Source organism: Atractosteus spatula, chromosome 9 (assembly GCF_055471065.1).
Source record: "Atractosteus spatula isolate fAtrSpa1 chromosome 9, fAtrSpa1.hap1, whole genome shotgun sequence".
Classification (NCBI taxonomy): domain Eukaryota; kingdom Metazoa; phylum Chordata; class Actinopteri; order Semionotiformes; family Lepisosteidae; genus Atractosteus; species Atractosteus spatula.
Window position 1 is genome coordinate 40,824,281 of NC_142714.1, and position 19,078 is coordinate 40,843,358.

Genomic DNA, 19,078 nt, shown 5'->3' on the forward strand with positions numbered 1-19,078 from the left:
CCTCACCTGGTTAGGAGTAGTTAGTGGTGGATGTCCATGCCGTATTCATTTCCTTCTACCCTTTTCAGGTTTTATGTTCATAATAAGAGAAGACATACGGGGGTAATTTATGATACCTGGAGAATTAAAATCATCCTGCGACCTAGACACCTTGCCATTTTTTTTCACATTTTCCAGCTCTTTCAGTAGATGAATAATAACCCCAGTGATTTCCTTATGGTGCTGCACCCCAGAATGAAAAAAGATCCATTTAATCATTTTTTTTTTTATTAACGCTGCGGTTAATCTGCACTATCTGACATTTTGTTTCTTTAGTCTAAACTACAGCCTCAGCCATGGAGCTTCAAAGACGAACACAGAACCTGGAGGGGTAGCAGTTTCCGACGTGCAATAAAGTCATAATTGCAAGACGTTTGGAAAAGAAGTTGTGGCCACGGACAAAGCCAAGACCAAACCTACGTGCTTATGCTTTCAGGCCTCTTTTTAATTAAAAAAAATACAAGGTAAATGGTGTAGGAAGTAAGGTGACTATTAAAAAAAAACAAGTTCTTGTTTCACTGATGCTAGCGGAGATCTATATTTCCATATGGTTTCTGTTCCCATTTGTTATAAGAAATATTTCCCTTTGTGAATCTAAAAATGCCCCCCAAGACTTTTTGTTGTATGAATTTGTACAATACTGGTAATAAAGCATAGGATAAAACCAAATTGTGTATTGTGCTGTCAAGGATCATACATATACTATATGTAAGTGGGATATCCTACTCATGGTTATTTTCCATGATATCACACTGTGTAGAACTGTACACATGATCAAATATCTGAGCTTTCACAACTGTCTTAAGTTGTGAAATAATTGATATCCTATTTTTCAAGATCACATTTTCAATAAAAATATTACTGAAGTGAATGAAGTTAAAAAAATAAAGTTGGCTCTAACCAAGTTTTTTCTCTTTGCGATATGGACTAAAACTATTTTAAACTTCAAAATGAAGCACAAGCCGAGTTCTATGATTGAGAACTCATGGACTCTAGCCTGGATCATGTTGCTAGTGGACCGATTCCCCAAGCAGCTATGTACAATAGGCAGAACACTACCAGGGGAGGGGTGGGATTAGTTGGCTAAGGCTCTCTCAGTTGCCAGCAACACTCCTGCAACTTCCCAGGTGACATTAGTAAGAGATGCGCCCCTCTTCCAACCGGAGCTGACACTCTTCTAAGGTACTATGGAGCTCACGTACCCGAAAATAACATCTGCTTTACTTTTCTAAAATTTCACCTAAACGCACTAAAAATCTTACAGTCTGTGACAAATCATACCATATTGGTCAGTTAAACACCTAACGCTTTCCATCAGAGGAAGGGATAAGAGGTTTTTGAGCACTCTATTCTCAACAAAAACATTCCCAGACATCTACCTCGTAATCCCCAGTGTGACATTAAGATTGTTAGCCTGGGGTCAACCACTGTAAAGATGAAAGAATTTATCTTTTCAGTAAAAAGAGGGCTAACCTAGTTTATGACAACAATCTACCTTAAAACTCATTAAAGCTCTTTCTCTCGAAATGACATGCATTATCAGCAGTGATTAATCTGATGAGACTTTAGGTGAACTCATTTTTTTTTAAATGCAGTAACAGAGGGCTTTTTTGTCTTCTGATGAAAATCAATTAGTGTAGGTAAGGCCACAAGGAAAACTAACATCACTCATCACTAGGCCCCTGGCAGCCGAAATGATTTGTCTTCCAAGCTTGGCTGATCAGGAGCTGTAGCCCTATCTCAAGAAAATTAATTTCGTATCTATATTCTGGGCCCAGTTTCCTTGTTTGGAGGACCAATACACAAATTACTTTTAATCAAGGTTGATTCCCGATTACAAAGGAGGACAAAAGGCTGAAAAAAAGGGCTTCTATCATCGCTGGACAAAACGTTTTTTTCTTCTTAGCAAGAGCCCTGTGAAAGCAGGGTCAAATGCACGGTACTCACCTCCCTGACTCCTTGTTCACCACCAAACACTGGACAGAATGCCGAAGACAGTATATTCCACCAAAAACTGCACACATCCTGCAGGAAACAGAGGAGAACAAAGGTAAGTTGAGTGTACAAGATTTGTGCAATAACTTCATCTAAACATTTTTCTTGTCACGGGTGATGCTCCAGTGATGTAGACAAATTTACAATATACTGTACAGAAAACTTTAAGATGGGTATAATACACCATTTTGTTATTTTTTACTTCCTACTAGTATAGAATTGAAAACATACCATTTTCTTTTAGTTTTGGAGAACACATTTCCTAAAGACAGTCAGGATTGCTATGTAAACTGTGGTATTAACAGCATTTAAAAATGTATGATGCTTATAAATGAAAGGCCTTAACTGAAGTAGGACGTAGGTACCTGCCTGCTCTTTATGGCAGCTGCTAGTACCTATTTTATTTCCGTTCTTTTTTTTTCAGCATCTTAAGTTTCTTCATAATATTTTATTAAGAACATTTTTTTTGGTTGTGGGACACTTTTTTAATTAAAAAAGGACAACGCAAGATAATGCTAGCATGGATGCTTTCACCACAGGGAAGTGCAATATTTAATTAAAAATGCACAGCTTCTCTACATTTTATAAAACACAAGGTGCTCTTAAGTGATTCAACCAGGAGAGAGACTTTCAATTCAATTCATTTTTATATTGTGCCTTTCACAACAAGGTTGCCCCAAGGCGCTTAACAATACAATTGACGATACATTTTGTCAATACAGAACAGAAGACTTCACTGATCCACTGTGGTCCCGAAATTCCCAGTTCCTGTCTGGGTCATGTTTCTAGCTAGCTGGGTTTTGCCAAGCAGGAGTGCAGCCCCTGGATCAGGATGGGGTAGGGATTGGTCAGACAGGACCCCCACGACCATGTTGAGCACCTACAGTCTTGCAGTTGTGTCAGTGAGAAATGTTATGCTCTTCCAAATAGCACTGATTCGCCATGGTTAACGCAGAGCTCCACACGTGGGCACGTCAGAGGAACACGTCCACACGAGTCTCAGTCTCTGAGCAGGTTCAGGGGTTGCAGCCGTAAAATAGAGCCATATACAACCGTCAGCTCCGCACTGAGTGGGAATGAAAATAATACATTGTGTTTCTGAATTTAGGAAAAAAAAAGATCTGTATAATTTGTTTTTATACCAAGAAGAACAGGTCTCCAGCTAAAGCCTGGAGCGAGAATGTCTCTGGAGATGTTGCATGTTTTTTTCAGGATCACATTATCTTAAGTGGATACAGCACAGTAGTTACACCTGATTCTGTAAGCCCATGATTAAAAAAATGTTTTTTAATGTTTCAAAAAATGCCACTCTTCCAGCAGTAAACCTGTGATATCCCAACACCCTGTGTGATACATGATCAAAAATAAGTCCTCCTTAGGTTACCTTTACTGTTGCTATTTCTAAGATTACTAAATGTATTTAATGTATTTGGTGATTTGTACAGAGTATGTTTGATCGCCAAGACAACAATGAGCAAACCCTTCTAGCTAAAAGAAGCACTTAAACCTTGCACTGCACCAGCTGTTCAAGCACTCTGCCTCTAACACTTGAACGCAGGAATGACCCCAGGCTATAGACTGGATGGTCGGAAAAGGGCTGTGTAGCAGGTTTTTGGTTCAGGACCTGGCATTGCCATTTTCTTACAAAGCAATACCCTAAGGAAATCACAGAAAATCTCTGTGCTCCTTGCTTCATGTAAAACCCAAGGTCTTGTTTTAAGTAGCTGCAACTGCTACTGATATTCCACCTTTAGTCTCTGCAAGTTTCTTTGGTTAAAATGGTCTGTTAAATTATTACATTTTGTGAGATGTGAAGCTACAGAATATAGAACGCTTGCTTGAAGTGCTAAACACAAATGCTTTGATAAGGTACTGTACCTGCCACTGAGCCTTTTAGGATCATGCAGTGCTTACCGCGTTTACTCCGTTTCTGACCATGCATTTAGGAGTACTGCGGGCAGAACGCAAGAAGAAAGCTAGAAAAGCTTGCCATGCCACACTTTCGGTTATGGGACTGGCAGGGGAAGACAGACAGGAATGTTTCACCCCGCCCTGCATGTAGAGTATACCTGTCTGCATCCCACCATATTAATTATGAGACATGACATCTTAATAAAGTGGCTGGAGTAAAATCTTAAGCAATCATCAAGTCAATCTAATGTTCTTACAATAGGCCATTCAGGCAATTTGGCCTTGATGTGGAAAAACCAGGGAACCCCCTTTGATGCCATTAACCCTAAATGACAGACGTTTTAACTGATATTACTCTAATTAACTGGCTGCTGTCTTCAACAATGATGCAATTTTTGTCCCCTGAAAGATAACGCCGACACTGCTATTCAGATTCACCTTTGCCCTGGTGACATCAAATCACATTACTGCTAAATTAACAGTTGTGAAAATTTCAGACTTCGCAGCCCACAGCCCTTTATAGCCTTTAAATGCCATTTCAGTTCCTATCACGGCAGGAATCAGGGGAATGTGATTTTTTAATACAGTGGCAAAACAATAGAACCCATTAATAGCCGAACTTTTGACAGCGCTGTTCGCGATGATTTATGAGTTTGTGTATAATTTGATTATTCTATTAATTCCACTGATTACTGCTCTGGCTAATGTGTTGAAGGTCACATCCAAAATAAATCTTCATTCCATCCCCATATTAACCCAGAGAAAATAACTGCCTCTAACTAGTTGTTTCTGTAATTAAAAGGTAATGTAACAAGAAGCAAAAATAGGCTTGGGGGCTTTCGTATCACCTCCTTGAAATACCTCTTGAAACAAACAATGCAGTTCTCTTAATGCTGGTGGTGGCATGATTTAAATTGAACAACTTGCAAGAATGTTTTCATTAAGATTATTCAATTTCTTGCACTATATATTCGCATTTTCTTAGTTTTTTTGCTTGCATACAGATGTAGCCCTAAGTCTGTAAGAGAATAGTTCAGGCCGATAGACTTCATTTTCTCCACTCTTTTTAAAGTAAAAAAAAGAGCCATTAGGTCCAAAAGTGCAATGATGGAACAAAACAAACAAAATCGATCATGGCTAGGTACAAATTAAAAGTAATGAAGTACCATAGCAACAAAACGGCATTTATAAAATGGAATAATGGATGTGCCATAGTTTTTTATATGTCTAAAAGTTATTACTGTGTTTGCCACCAGTTTATTGCTACCCTCTGTTTGCCCAAGCGTACTTAAAAATTACCTTTTAATAACTGCGGTCAGCAGTAGCGCTGGGCCTATTTAACACAAAGGTGAAAGCAGCTGTCTTGTCTTTCACTCACCCTTGCATTCAAAGTTTGCTGACAGTAGTGTCATGGGAGAAGCCCATGCCAGCATGTTTCAGCATGGATGCTATAAACTGCACCTAAAGTCCGTTTTGTAAGCAGATCACTGCCATGGAGTAGCTCAATAGTGTAGGCTGTTGAGGTGGATGCATTTATATTAAAAAGTGCACCAGAGTATACTAATTTTGCAAAAGCAACCAGGTGTTTTAAAAACACATGAGCCTGACCTGACCTGAAGTTTATCACTAAGTAATCTTCAAAGTGGTATGTGTTTGTAAGTTTCCTAATAAAGATAATAGATTTTTGCTACAAAGTTTCTTATTGTCTTTAAAATATTTATATCAAAACAGGAACTTAAAAGAAGCATTTTGACAGGTGCCTGATAACAGTAGGATTAACTGTATAATCTGGACATCAGCCTCATGTTCCCTATTTTAGCAGACAAAGATTCAGGATTGCTGAAGCAGGCTAACCTGCACAAATGTGCTCAATCAGGTGCTACATTTGCCCACTGGCCAATCCTTATGATGACGCTTGGCTGCTGTGATAAAAAGTGAGAATGGTAAGAGAATGCCTCAACAGTGGAGGACAAAAACATTGATTATTACTGTAAGTGACTGGTTGAACTTCAGTATACAAGAAAAAATGTAGGATCCTTTTAAAAAATGTCTGCAGTCTCTGATTGGGCTAAAACATGCAAAAATGCAGAACAGAAACTGATCAGACACACATCATAAATTGGTGAAAAAACCAGCATGTTTTAAGAGTGGTTTTAAATAAGAGCTGTAAGATTGGCGAAATATTAACTTTGCTTGTCTACTCTCTGAGCTACTCAGAATCCAATTTCATTTCATGAGTTGGATTCCAAACAGGATTCTATAAACTGATAAAAACTGATTATTAGGTGGAATGGATCATAATTTACTGTTCCCCTACAAGAAAAAATCCAGAGATAAAAACCTCCCCTGTGATGCAGTTTTCAACTCCAGGTTATGGTTGTTGCTTTCTAATATATCCTAAGGTTTGGAGATGTCTTCTGAAGGCACATAAAAACATAACTAGGCAATAAATATGATCTTGAAATAAAGTAAGCATACAACCAAGAACCAAGTAGCACACAGATTAAACTATAACCCCAACAGAAACAACTTGAACCAAAACACCACATTTCCTGCCAGACTGGCAATGCTCTAATGTTCACAAATGTGACCTGGAGTTCAGAATAATGCTTTTTCCCCACACAGCAAGAAAGAAACAAATGTTAACCATACTGCTGATTCAAAGCTCACTGCTACTTTAAAAATGGCACAATAAAGAACATCTCAACCATGTCTTTAAAAACATTAATAAAATATATATTGTCAAATCAAACATCCACCTCTGAAATTAACACAAAATTCTTCGAAATTCTCTAATGAATAAATGTCAAATAACAGTTACATACCTTCCTGCAAAAGTGGGATTTTCATTAAAAAACGGCAATAATCATTTAGCTGAAAAAAGACCTAATAAGTACAAAAAAAACTGATGTCTCAAGACCACAAGAACAGACAAGAAATCAAAATGGCAGCATCAAAGCCTTGGCCAAGCCTCTCCAATGATTACACCGAGTTTGGTGAGCTCAGAGGGTGACAGACTTCATTTTGTTATTGCCTCTAGGGCATCTGCAGCTACAGTACTTTTATACTCAGAAATGTACTTAAGGTGAATGTGTGCCAATCCTTATGGTTACCTGAAATCGATGAGTTGAGCCAATCCTTATGGTTACCTGAAATCGATGAGTTGAGAACATTTTTTGTTCTAAAATGACCAAGTGGATTTGTTTTTGCCTAGAGCAGACGATTGTACCCTTACACAATTCCATTTGCGATTTTGTACAAAATCTTAAGTACTATTAAAACAGTTTCTATTAAATTGTGTTCTGTACCTTTAGTGTGGTCTGTGAATACAGTAGAACAAAGCCATAAGGCATATCTTTTTTTATTTTGACAAATGTTCACGTTGTTTCACAATTAACACCATTTCTAGTTTAAGACCCACAAAGACTTTAAAGTTACTAGGAGCATTTTAGTAATTAACTGCTTTACAATTACTACATGTATCAGTAATAAATTACAGTGCACAATTTTAGATCCTGAACAAACAGAATTTCCGCTTGTACATAGTGACTATCAGTTAGGTTCATTATTTGTAAACACACTAATAATAATCTCGCAAGCAGAGCAACAGAATAGCTTGTAAATGGTGGCGAGTCATTTAAAGAAAATGATGGTGGTTTGTGTGGTTTCACAGAAATTAAATCCAATTTCATTCCAATAAATGAGACATATCTTTATGACTGGAAAAGGCAGGTAAGATGATATATGATCCATATAATCACGCATCTTCCTGCTAATAAATGAACATTACCTTCTCAACAATCCATTTAATTTCCCCTGCTGCTCTTGGATGACAGCATTAAAAACAGAGCCGTTTGTCTGATTGGGACATCATAATCTGCCATGCAAATTAGAGCACAAAGTTACGGCGCAGTGACATGCTTTCGCAAATGAGTTATTCCCAATCGCCAGCTTCTGGGGGAGAGGAGCTACTCCGCAAAAGGTTATTTACAAATTAAAAAGTCTTTTCCTGTCAAAAGTTGAGAAATAATACAGGCAAGGACACAAAAGCATTCCATAGCTTTATTAACAGCAACGCTCACTGATCTGTGAATAACCTGAAAAAATGAAGATTATTGAGTTACTTTCCCCATCTATCCATCCATCACTAAGGAACAGGTTTCAAAGTGATGGATTATCTCACCTCCTCGCTGTTTATCCAAGTGCAAGTCTCTCCTCAAGGGAAGAACAAACAAATGAAGCACAAACATTATCAGGCTCTTGCTGCTTAATGCAGACGCCAGGATCCTGGGAATGGGCCCCGATGTATTGGGGAACCCTGGAGTACTTCCGCATTTCTCCCACCTTTTCATTGGCGACCAAAGCACGGGCATCTCATTCTGTTTCATTTCAACAGTTTTTTTTCTCTTGCATTTATTTAAATAAAGGACAGCACTTGTTTCTGTAAAATGCACAAGTGCAATTATCTGAAATAACTGCCGATCTATTTTAATTACCAAGCCCACTTTTCTAAGGCTGGTATTTACAGCGGTAATAATTGAAAGCGATTGCTTGTCAGCGCGGTTTCATTTGCGTTCCCACACAGTCCTGTGTGGGGGTATAAGGGACTTCGACTTCAGTCTCCTATTTGGCAACTAATGCTCAGAACACACGAGGAACCAATCACTTGCAAAAAAATAAAAGGCTCATAAAATAGGTATAAAATTAGCAAAAGATCAAATTGCATTTAGCGTTTATGTATGAGAAAAAAAGGAATGTTTCAATAGCTTATCAAAATGAAACTCTTTAGTAAAAAACTTGTGTGCAAAAGGTCCTAAAATTAATTAACCAACAAATGGAAATAATTTATACTCAATTATATATTATTTCACAAACTGAATATTTAACCTTTTATGGACAGAAAGCCATAAAAGGTGCAACCTTGATTGCTTAAGGAAGCAGGCAAGTTAGCACTGATATTTCTGCAACTACACTTCGCTCCACTGAAAGGAGGAAGACTTATTTCTACAAACCAGGAAAAATCATTTATGAAGTTATTTCCTTGCTGACTCCAAATCAATAGGCACCAGCAGCAGGTCTCAGCTGAGCTCTACAAAGGTCACTGAATGTTCTACTTAACGGTATAAGTTAATGTACAATATTGTGGATCCTGGCAGGTATTTAAAACACAGTTAAATGACATCAAGACACAGCTATAGGGATGCCATTCAATGTTAAATCCTCCAGACTTTCTGTTACAGAGGAGACGTCCCAAATGGACTGCAGTGATAAAACACTGTTCAGTGCTCCAGTGGAGTGCTGTATGTGGATTGGTTTTCTATAAAAAGCAAATACCTTGTTACCAGGAACCTTGAATTCATTACCGTCTTTAAGCTTTTGCCAAACTCAGAGACATTATAATGACTCTAGTATCTCCCACCTAAGGTTCATGCAGTTTTTATAACATTCCTGCTCCAAGTGTTTGAGTAAAAGGCAAAAGAAGCCTTCTTTCAACAGAGCAGGAGGAAAAGACAAAAATGTTTTCAAAGGAGGAACCATTCAGCAAAGCAGGTCTTGGCTATCCCATTAGTTTGATTATTTTAATTGCCTATTCTAGATAGTTCAATAACAATGGACTGGTGAAACATTATTTCACATTTATGAAACTACAGTAAGTGAAAATCACTATCCCACTTCATAGCGTTTGAGCAATGGATAAAACCTGAATTCTTTTCCTCATTGTTGCCCATTGAATTGACTTATTTAATTTCATCCTTGCAGCTGCTGCTTTAAATACCTTGGATGAAAACTGGTAAAGGGAGGAGAAACACTGGAGGCAGTAAAACAAAGAGTGAAAGCTGGATGGAACAAGTGGAGAGAAATAACTGGAATAATCTGTGACAGGAAAATTCCTAGAAAGTTAAAGTGCAAAATGTACAAGACTGTGATTAGACCTGTACTACTATATGGAGCTGAATGCTTGGCAGTTGGAAAGAGGGAAGAGAACTTGATGAGAAGAACTGAAATGAGGATGTTGAGATGGATTCTGCAGATTTCAATGAAGGATAAGATCAGAAGAAATCCGTAGACAATGTAGGGTGGTGGATGTGGTTGAGAAGATGCGAGAGGCGAGGTTACGGTGGTATGGACATATCATGAGGAGGGACGTTGAGGAAGTAACAAAGAGGGTAATGGAATTTGAGGTGGAAGGTAACAGGGGAAGAGGCAGGCCTAGAAAGAGATGGACAGATTGTGTCAGAAAAGATATGGAGGTATGTGAAGTGAGTGAGGAAGATGTGCTCGACAGAGACAAGTGGAGAAGAGCAACCAAAGCAGCTGACCCCAGGACAGTCTGGGACTAAGGCTGTGAAAAAGACGAAGACAAAGACGAAGACGAAGACGCTGCTGCCCATTTTTAAGTTTCAATCGTCTCAAAGTAGTACCTGCGCTTGCTTTTCAAAAAATACACCTGGAAAAGTGAAACACCTGAGTGCAGCTCGAGTTTAGGATGTACATGTGCATTTTCTAGTCTTTCACCACAAGGTATCACAAAAATAATATGATCCATTTCCTAACTGCATTATCCAATACAGGGTCACGAGGAAGCCCAAGTCTATCCTGAGACGTAACAGGCCCAGGAGTCCTTCTTACCAGCCACAAATTAATATCTGGTATCTGTAGTTTCTCTTCTATCTCCTGTCTAAGGTTAATGCAGCATTTGATAACAATACTGCTCCAGTGCTTGTATGAAAAACAACGGAGCAGCAGGAAATGACACAGCACCTAGGACAGGACACCAGTCCATCACAGGGCACACAGACAAACACAGACAAGCACATATTCATACTAGGGCCAAACCTTCCCACAAGCCAAATAACCTAGCAGTATGTTTTTGGATTGTGGGAAGAAACCCCGGAGGAAACCCCTGAGAACACAGGGAGAACATGCTAAATCCATGCAGATAACACCCGAGGTGTGGGAATCGAACCCAGGGCCCCAGTGCTGCGAGGGAGCGATGCTAACCATGGCGCCACTGTGCCGACCAATTATTATTATAATAATGATCATTCAGAAGGCAAACCCTGTTCAAGTTCTAACCTGCAGAAGCACTGAGGGATTTCTCCGAGCCCGTAGAGAGGGAAGAGAAAGGGGGTGTTTCCATAGCGTCCAAGGCACTGGAGGAAATGGCGCGTGGCTCGCAGGCCCTCGGTTGTGCTGTCGGTCTCCGACACCATGGCAATCGAGTGCAGAACAAAGTGCTGCAGGTTGTCGGTCAGCTTTTTGGTCTGCAAAAACTCCGAAAAAGAGCGGTCCTTGAAATCTAGAACGAAAAAACAAAACAAAAATCATGTCCATGCCACTGATAAGACAGATCTACATGCACTCGGCGAAGCTGGAAACGCTTCAGGCCTTTAACCTGAACGGAGGCCCAACAGGTGACTAATTAATCAAGTTTAAATGTTTTAGATTTATTATAATTTGACATTTGTTCACGCATTGGGCAAACCTGTAGCCTCCATAAAAATAACTAATGGCCTAAGCATCTAACTGGCAGTCCCTGGGGACAGGACAAGATAAGTTCGCTCGAGAACCGTCACAACTGTAACCCGCCCTCCTGCAGTTTCTTTGGGGAGGCAGTGTTTCTGCAGCACGTCTACTGACATGATGCATAAAGGAGAATAAAGAAAATAATAGAGACAGGAAAAGAAGAAAAACAAAAGGTAATGGATAAAAATATGGAAAAAAAACTAGGAAATAAAAAAATAAAAAAATTAATATCACTGTTTTTCCGGTTTTATTTGTTCTTTGGAATCAAGAAAATCAGTCTTTGGAAAAGCCTGCTGAAACAGGCGAGTTTTAATCGATTGATAGATTTTATTTCCTTCAGAAGGGAAAAACTACAGCCTTGGAGTGTAAGGCCCTATCAGTTATACTCAATTATATGGTCTTGCTGACAAGTAAGAGTTCTGTATCAGTGTACCTATACTTATAGTTATATCTAGGAGTATCAACTGACAGAAGACCAGCAATGTAAGATGGAGGAAAAGCCATTAAAAGCTTTATAGGTCAAAAACAAGCCGAACTGGCAGCCATGGCAGAGCTTTTAGAACAGAAATAATATGAACATCAAATTGGAAGACCTAGTCAAGACCCCAGCTGCTGAGTCCTGCATTATCCTCAGAATGTTTTTGGACCTCCCAGCAAGCAAGCACTGTATTACAGTAACCCTTGAGGAGACGGAAGTATGAGCAATTTTCTTCACATCACGCACTTGCAGAAAATGATGAATAAGTGGAAAAAATAAAAACAAAGCTGTTTGAAAGGTAACTTTTCAAACACATCGGTGTTTTACTCACTGCATCATTAGGAGGCATAACGGACCTTTCCTTTCAGAGCCTCAAGAGGATGTTCCCACTCAATATAATTATCTCTACTTTTCACACCTCTCCCAAGCATGAAAGGTTTTGAGAGAATAGAAACAGTACCCAAAAACTCTTCGGGATGTTGCTCATAGTCCATACAGAAGGTCAGGAACTTCATTAGCATTCTCTTCTCCACCATAGTCAGCTGTTTGCTTGCAAAGACGTCTGCTCGAGAGCAGGGCACCTAAAACAAGGGATATAGCGAGTTATAAAACACAACACGGTTAATACCACATCTTCACAGGTCACGGATTACTGCTTTCTGATTGAGTGTTTATTGGATTACAAAGTCAGGCTTTACCGCGCCTAGAAAGTACAGGAATACAGATGAAGATGGTGTTTCTCTGTGGTCGGTAGAGCTGCCATGAAAGGTCTTCCAAAGTCTTCCAAGGGACTTTAAAATTCATTACAAAGGTACCACCTACATCAGTAGACTTAAGACTGCATGTTCTAATGTAGATTTTCACTTGCTGAAGCACACTGCACTGTATGAGGATTTGTGTTGGCGTTAACTACTGTACTTCCAGGTAAAGGAGTTGGAAGTCTCAGGCAATGTGTTGATCCTTCATGTGAAATGTGTTAAGAGAACAACCAGCAAAAAAGCTTAGGGCCTAGATCTGCTACATAAACACACACAAACAAGCATCAACAGCATTCTATAACCAGTACCCAGCTCCCCCTGACAAACCTGTGGACAGTGACAAACCTAGCACAGTGTAGCTTGTCTAGACTACCCTTACTGTCAGCTTGGGCACCCATCTGTCTGAGAAACACATAACGTTATGTAAAACTCTGACCAAAACCAGATACAAGAACACTTCTGCAATTGAAATCACAATACTAAATCACTAATCATGTAGTTAATCACGATTACTAAAACACTACATAATAATGCAACAAGTTAAACACTTGCACAGTGATTCTGCTAAGTGATGTACTTCAGAGTTGGGACCACAGGAGAGCAAATTGATAATCTCAGAAGTCTGCCGTCTAAATATTTGTGATGGTATGTTTGTCAGTAAAGTACAAGAAAAAGCCTGAGGCCTGTCATTATTCTTTAACCTCACTTTTAAAACAGGGACCCTTGCAACAGCTTCTTCAGTACTGGGATATTCCATGGGTAGGTCTTGCAGAGTGAGTAGTAAGTCATACTACTTCAGTAAAACACATAAGTTAAAATAAATCACTTAGATTTTGTAAAAAAATGACTAAACATTAATCTGTTCATTACTCAGTGCCCTCCGAGTAATTCATGTTTTATCCACTAGCTAAATGACATTTGCAAAACTTGTTTTGGAGAAGGTCTGGATTTGCTGTGCAAATGCTAAAATATTACTACATTGTACTCTAATTTTCTATAGACAGCTTTAACAGCTTGACACCATATGCCACAGGCTCTTAACTGCTTCCAATGCTTAGAAGGTAACACTATCTCCAGGCCTGTGTTAAGCCACAGCTGGCTCTAGGAAAAGCAAATGTCACTCAATAATCTAATGATAACTACAGTTTTCAGGCTAAAAGGTTAAAAACTGCTGAGTAGGTGACCTCTGAATCATGACCTCAATTTTATAAATGTATGCACGCTTCCGTCTTCTTTTTGGTGTGAACCGTTTCTGTGCTGTGGCTTTGATTCACTGCACAAAGCACCTTGAAACACTGGAAAAGGCACTAAAACAATTGATTATCAATCAATACTCGATTGTTTTTTTTCATTATGTAGCTGTGCAAAGAGTGACAGATGGGAAGGTCTAATACACACTGTCGTTTAAAAAAAAAATGAGGAAGACGATGAGAAACTATTCCCGACTGCATACCACCGAAACCCAATGTTGAATGTTACACAATTCAAACCCAAGAACCTGAGCCGATGCATCATTGCTAAATATTGCATCATTTCTTTTTTAAACAAAAATGTCTTATAACATTCCAAGGCGTCAGTTACTCTATCTAATTGTTATGGGCATATGCAACATATGGGAAAAATATTTCTAAATTCAGTCATTTTGATACTGAGAGATTTCAGATTACCTTTTCCACCTTTCCATTGTGGTAGGTAAGGATCCTGGTAACATTTTTAAATTCTGCATATCTGCTGACATTGGATTTGACAAGCAGGTCCACTAAGGATCCTCGTGAGTACAGGAGCTGAAAGTTCAGAAGAGAACTGAGAATCAAAGGAAATCTGAAAACAATGGCAAATTTTAAAAGACTATGAAAGAGGCCTTGGTTTACCTTAGAGACAAGGTCAATATTAAATCTTCGTCCCTCTTTGATTAGCTTGGAGTAGGTGATTTTCTCTCTTTTTGGTTCTGCAGTGCTCTGAGGAGGAAGATTGGGATCCTGCACTGTATCTCCTGCTCCCGGTGTTACTGAAAGCTGGTCAGGGGGCGCATCACCCTCTTTTTTGGGGCTCTGATCCTCAGAAAACCCTCTCTGGCCATTGGCCTGACTTTGGGGCTGTGGATCAGTGTCACTGGGTGTCTGCGAAGGCTGCTCCTCATCTGCTGTGCTCTGGCTGTCTGGATCAGCTCTGTCTGCAGGTTCTGCAGTCAGGTCATCTCCCCCTCCCTCAGCTACTGCAGAAGCCTTTGTCACAGGAAGATCTGGTTCATCCTTATCCTCAGTCTCCGATTCCTCACTTCCAACCACAAACACAAAACAAAATCCATTTCTAACACTATTTTTATCACCATGATACTACAGCATTTTACATCTAAAAATGAACCCGGTTCAGTTTCCACCAGCAGTCCCACTGCACAGCAGATCAGATCAAAAGAGACACTAGTTTCCACTAACGTTTAGGTAAAAAGTAATGGGCCTTCTTAAATGGGATAGTATGTGCAAGCCTAAAGAGGAAATTAGACAAAACACCAATGTTAACACGCCTTCCATTTTAAATAGTGTCTTGGGATTTGAATGACAAAGCACTTAAGAGCTTTGGTTTTGCGAAATTAGAGACCAGAAGAAAGAGTACTGCCTACCGGACTACTAGACGCATTGCTTTTCCTTACCAATGCTGAGCAATTAAAGAACACAACAGTATTAAAATCTTGAACCTTTGAATCTTATTTACCACAACCTTTACACAAAGTCTATTAAATCTAGCATTACTCCATTACTACAAAACTGAGAAACAGAGACCATACTGGGTTCTTGGCATGCTGGCCAGAAAGGTCATTTGCTTCATTTTCCACAAAGAAAAAGATAACTGCTCTCTGAAAGTTTAATGCAGGCAACATTGTGCTAGTGCTGTGGAAATTTGATGTCTATTTCCTGCATCTAAATAACTTGGACAGGAATGCAAAACATGAGTTAGAGATTAAAAATTTGAGTTAAAATGATGGTTGGTTTTCAATTTCTGTATTTTTTTCACTCATTCATTGTTCAGCCGTGTTACACTACTGTACGTGCTTCAGGGAAGCGTTGCTTTTGAAAAAAATCTTGAAGCACAAGGAAGTGTCAATGCTAGTGTATAAAGTCATTTCTCCACCATCTCATATAGTATCTTCAGGTCAGAATTGGGCCCGATCTGAAAAATGTGCGATGGAATGAAATATTATACTGCTTGCTACAGCTAAATACAGAGTGGTTCACGGATTTTTAACTTGAGGAATAGGGCCAGAACGTGAAGCCCTGCACCTGGCACTGTGATATTTTTCTTAGGTTTTGGTTTTAATTATTGCACAGTTCGTAATTAATGATTTACAATACAGAGTTCCTTAAAGCAGGACTTGTTTTAGTATTTGAGCAAGGGCATCAATCACTTGCTCCAATCCAGCTCAGAAGTAAACTGAAAAACTGAAGTGAAGGAGGAACTAAGAGCATTTGCCTAATATATAAAGTGATTAAGATTCCAAACACTAAGCTGACTTCAACTAAACTTAAGCAAGTAATGATAGTTAATAATTCTTTATACTTATATAGCGCTTTCCTGGACACTCCACTCAAAGAGCGTTACAGCACAGTACACTCACCACACACCAGCTATCAGTGGGTAGGAGAACAGAGTAATGAAACCAATTCATAGATGGGGATTATTAGGAGGCCATGATCGGTAAGGGCCAATGGGAAATTTGGCCAGGACGCCAGGGTAACACCCCTACGCCTTTCTAGAATCTCCCTGGAATTTTTAATGACCACAGAGAGTCAGGACCTCGGTTTCACATCTCATCCGAAAGACGGCGCCTTTTTACAGTAAAGTGTCCGCGTCACTAAACTGAGGCATTAGGACCCACACAGACAGCAGGGTGAGCGCCCCCTACTGGCCCCACTAAAACCTCTTCCAGCAGCAAACGTATTCTTTCCCAGGAGATCTCCCATCCAGGTACTGACCAGGCTCTCACCTGCATTGCATCAATGGTTTGCCAGTTGTGAGTTGCAGGGTGATGTAGCTGCTGGTAAGACTTTTTGGATCCGTAGTAAGAACATAGTAAGGATTTTTATTTCATTTAAGTTACAATTACTTCAGTTTAGCTCCACAGGATGCTTTTCCATATCTTAAAATGACATGACAGGCCTCTATGTGAAGAGATAAATGGATGAATACTACACATGATGATGAAATATACCATAGATGTGAATTGCTTACACATTATTGGATTTGTTGGTCATATACATAAGTAAAGTTGATTGTTCAAGATATACTTTTCATTGATACAATGCCTTAAAACAGTAACAAAAGAACAAAAAAAATAAGGAAAGGCAAAATCCAGAATCGTAAAACAATAAAACTAATTGTAAGCAAATAAAGTAAAATGTAAAATTCACATCTTATGAAGAGTTTACTCACAAAAAATCTTTAGCCTGATAAACGGAGATTGTTCTTCAGAAAATTAAGACCTTGCACACTTGGCCTGTTTCACGTTAAAATTAAATAACATTATTGTTTCATTTCCCTTTGTTTATAGGTACCACACCCTTTCCATTTGTGCTTTTTCAATAAATGCATCTGTCATGCAAGCTTCACATGCAAACAAATTCTTTCAATAACTTTCTGAGCATTAAAAGACAGTCAGCAACCAGCTGTATGTCATAAACGTTGTTGGGATGGCCATGGCCGTTGTACAATAATTAACCAGTGACTGATGTGTTGAATACTTAATTTTCCTTATAGTTTCTAGTTTTCAGTTTAAACAGATAAGCACTTAAAAACACCCCCGATGTGAAAAATAAATTTGACATTCCCTGGCAAATCTCAACAAAGGGGTGAGTGAATTCACACTGATGTCATCTCTTTCCCAATATGGGTTTAACAGGAACCCCTTTCTAACTCCCTGATATGAGCGACAAAAATAATATTGCCATGGTGCATTAAAAATATAAAAGCATCTAAAAACACTAAAAACAAAAGCTCTTAATATAATGTTTCACTGGTGTTAATTGATGCCTACAAGGTTTAGATAGAATACTATGTTGCTAAGCATCTGTATTAACCTATACCTTTCCCCAAATCCTGTTAAGAATGCATTTAGTCTCAGTCTAATTTCTCTCCGCAACTGTGCGAAAACTACATTCTATTCATGACTTTGTGAATGACTAAAGAGGCAAAAGATTATCGAAAGCAAAGTCTTGGAAAATGGTCTTTAATGCCATCGTCTTTAAAGAGATTTCAGCGCGTCAGGGTGCACAGCTGAAATCTTCATTACCTTGCATAGCAAAACACTTCCACGTTGGAGATGGATCTGTCCACAGAGTTCAAGAGAACAGCCTCCTCCCCTTCCTGCAACTTATCCCGCCATTCCTTCGCCTCATTCGTAGCACCTTGCTGGTGAACAGAAAGAGAAAGCAGGGAGGCCAATAGTATGAAGACCATTCATGAAAATGGACTGGAAATCCATGGAAATGAGTTGGAGTGTCGCCCCACTCTTAAAGTGCGCTAAGCTGTAAGGAGGCAACAGGAAAATGGAACTAAAGTTTGATATTTTTGGAATATGATGTGTGCACTTTTGCATACATCACATGTTAATTACATTTGTTATAACCAGACACCACGGCCGAAACGTTGCATTTTCTTTCTTCTCTTTACAGCATGGAATAAACAAACCTATTACTTGTTAATATATAACTTATTGTTATATTCTGAGGATAGTAACTAAAAAGTAATGTATTCATCACGCACTGCCATAACTGCAGAACTACATTTAGTAAATAATTCTTCACTCAATGAAAATAGAAAATAAAAAACACATTTTATAATATTCTGATTCCCTTAAACATGCACATGTAATATTTTCCAAAGAACACATTTAAAAATTTTAACAACACTAAGTAAAATTAATGTATTTCCTTTCTTCCTGACCAAAGGCGAAAATGCGCCGAGAAGCTAAGTATTTTCATGTCTGAAAACAAGTGACAATTTGATATCATTTTTCTTTCTAGACGCAGATGGAAAATGAGAAAATCTTGTTATTGAATCATCGGTTTCACATGCAGGCAGACTGTTTTGCCTCGAGCACTGAAGATCACCACTTGTGAAGAAATAAACATATCCACACTGGTGCGAGGGCAACAAGGTGGGCATCTGAGAATCATTTTAACATTCCAATTATGTCGATTGGGGAAGCTACCAAAGGGTTCCAAGCCGAGCATTAGGGGAACAAGAAAGGGATAAAGGACATTTGACAAAATAGGCTGAAAAGTGATTTCATGATATATTCCAATTATCTATTCATTTGGACATAACATAACATTTTTATCCAAGGCCAGTTAAAAGGCCATTTACTCAGTCTCTC

At 38.9% G+C, this 19,078-nt stretch overlaps 1 protein-coding gene across 1 annotated transcript in view; it reads right to left on the reverse strand.

The window, feature by feature from the left end:
• chm (CHM Rab escort protein) overlaps window positions 1-19,078 on the reverse strand; it is an 89,119-nt gene that overhangs the window by 36,901 nt on the left and 33,140 nt on the right. The window contains exons 4-9 of the mRNA XM_088925758.1: window positions 17,993-18,111; window positions 14,580-14,985; window positions 14,376-14,492; window positions 12,411-12,531; window positions 11,023-11,245; window positions 1,987-2,064 (exon numbers count right to left, since the gene is read on the reverse strand). Coding sequence (XP_088781884.1) covers window positions 1,987-2,064; window positions 11,023-11,245; window positions 12,411-12,531; window positions 14,376-14,492; window positions 14,580-14,985; window positions 17,993-18,111 — 1,064 coding nt within the window. The remainder of the gene's footprint in view (window positions 1-1,986; window positions 2,065-11,022; window positions 11,246-12,410; window positions 12,532-14,375; window positions 14,493-14,579; window positions 14,986-17,992; window positions 18,112-19,078) is intronic.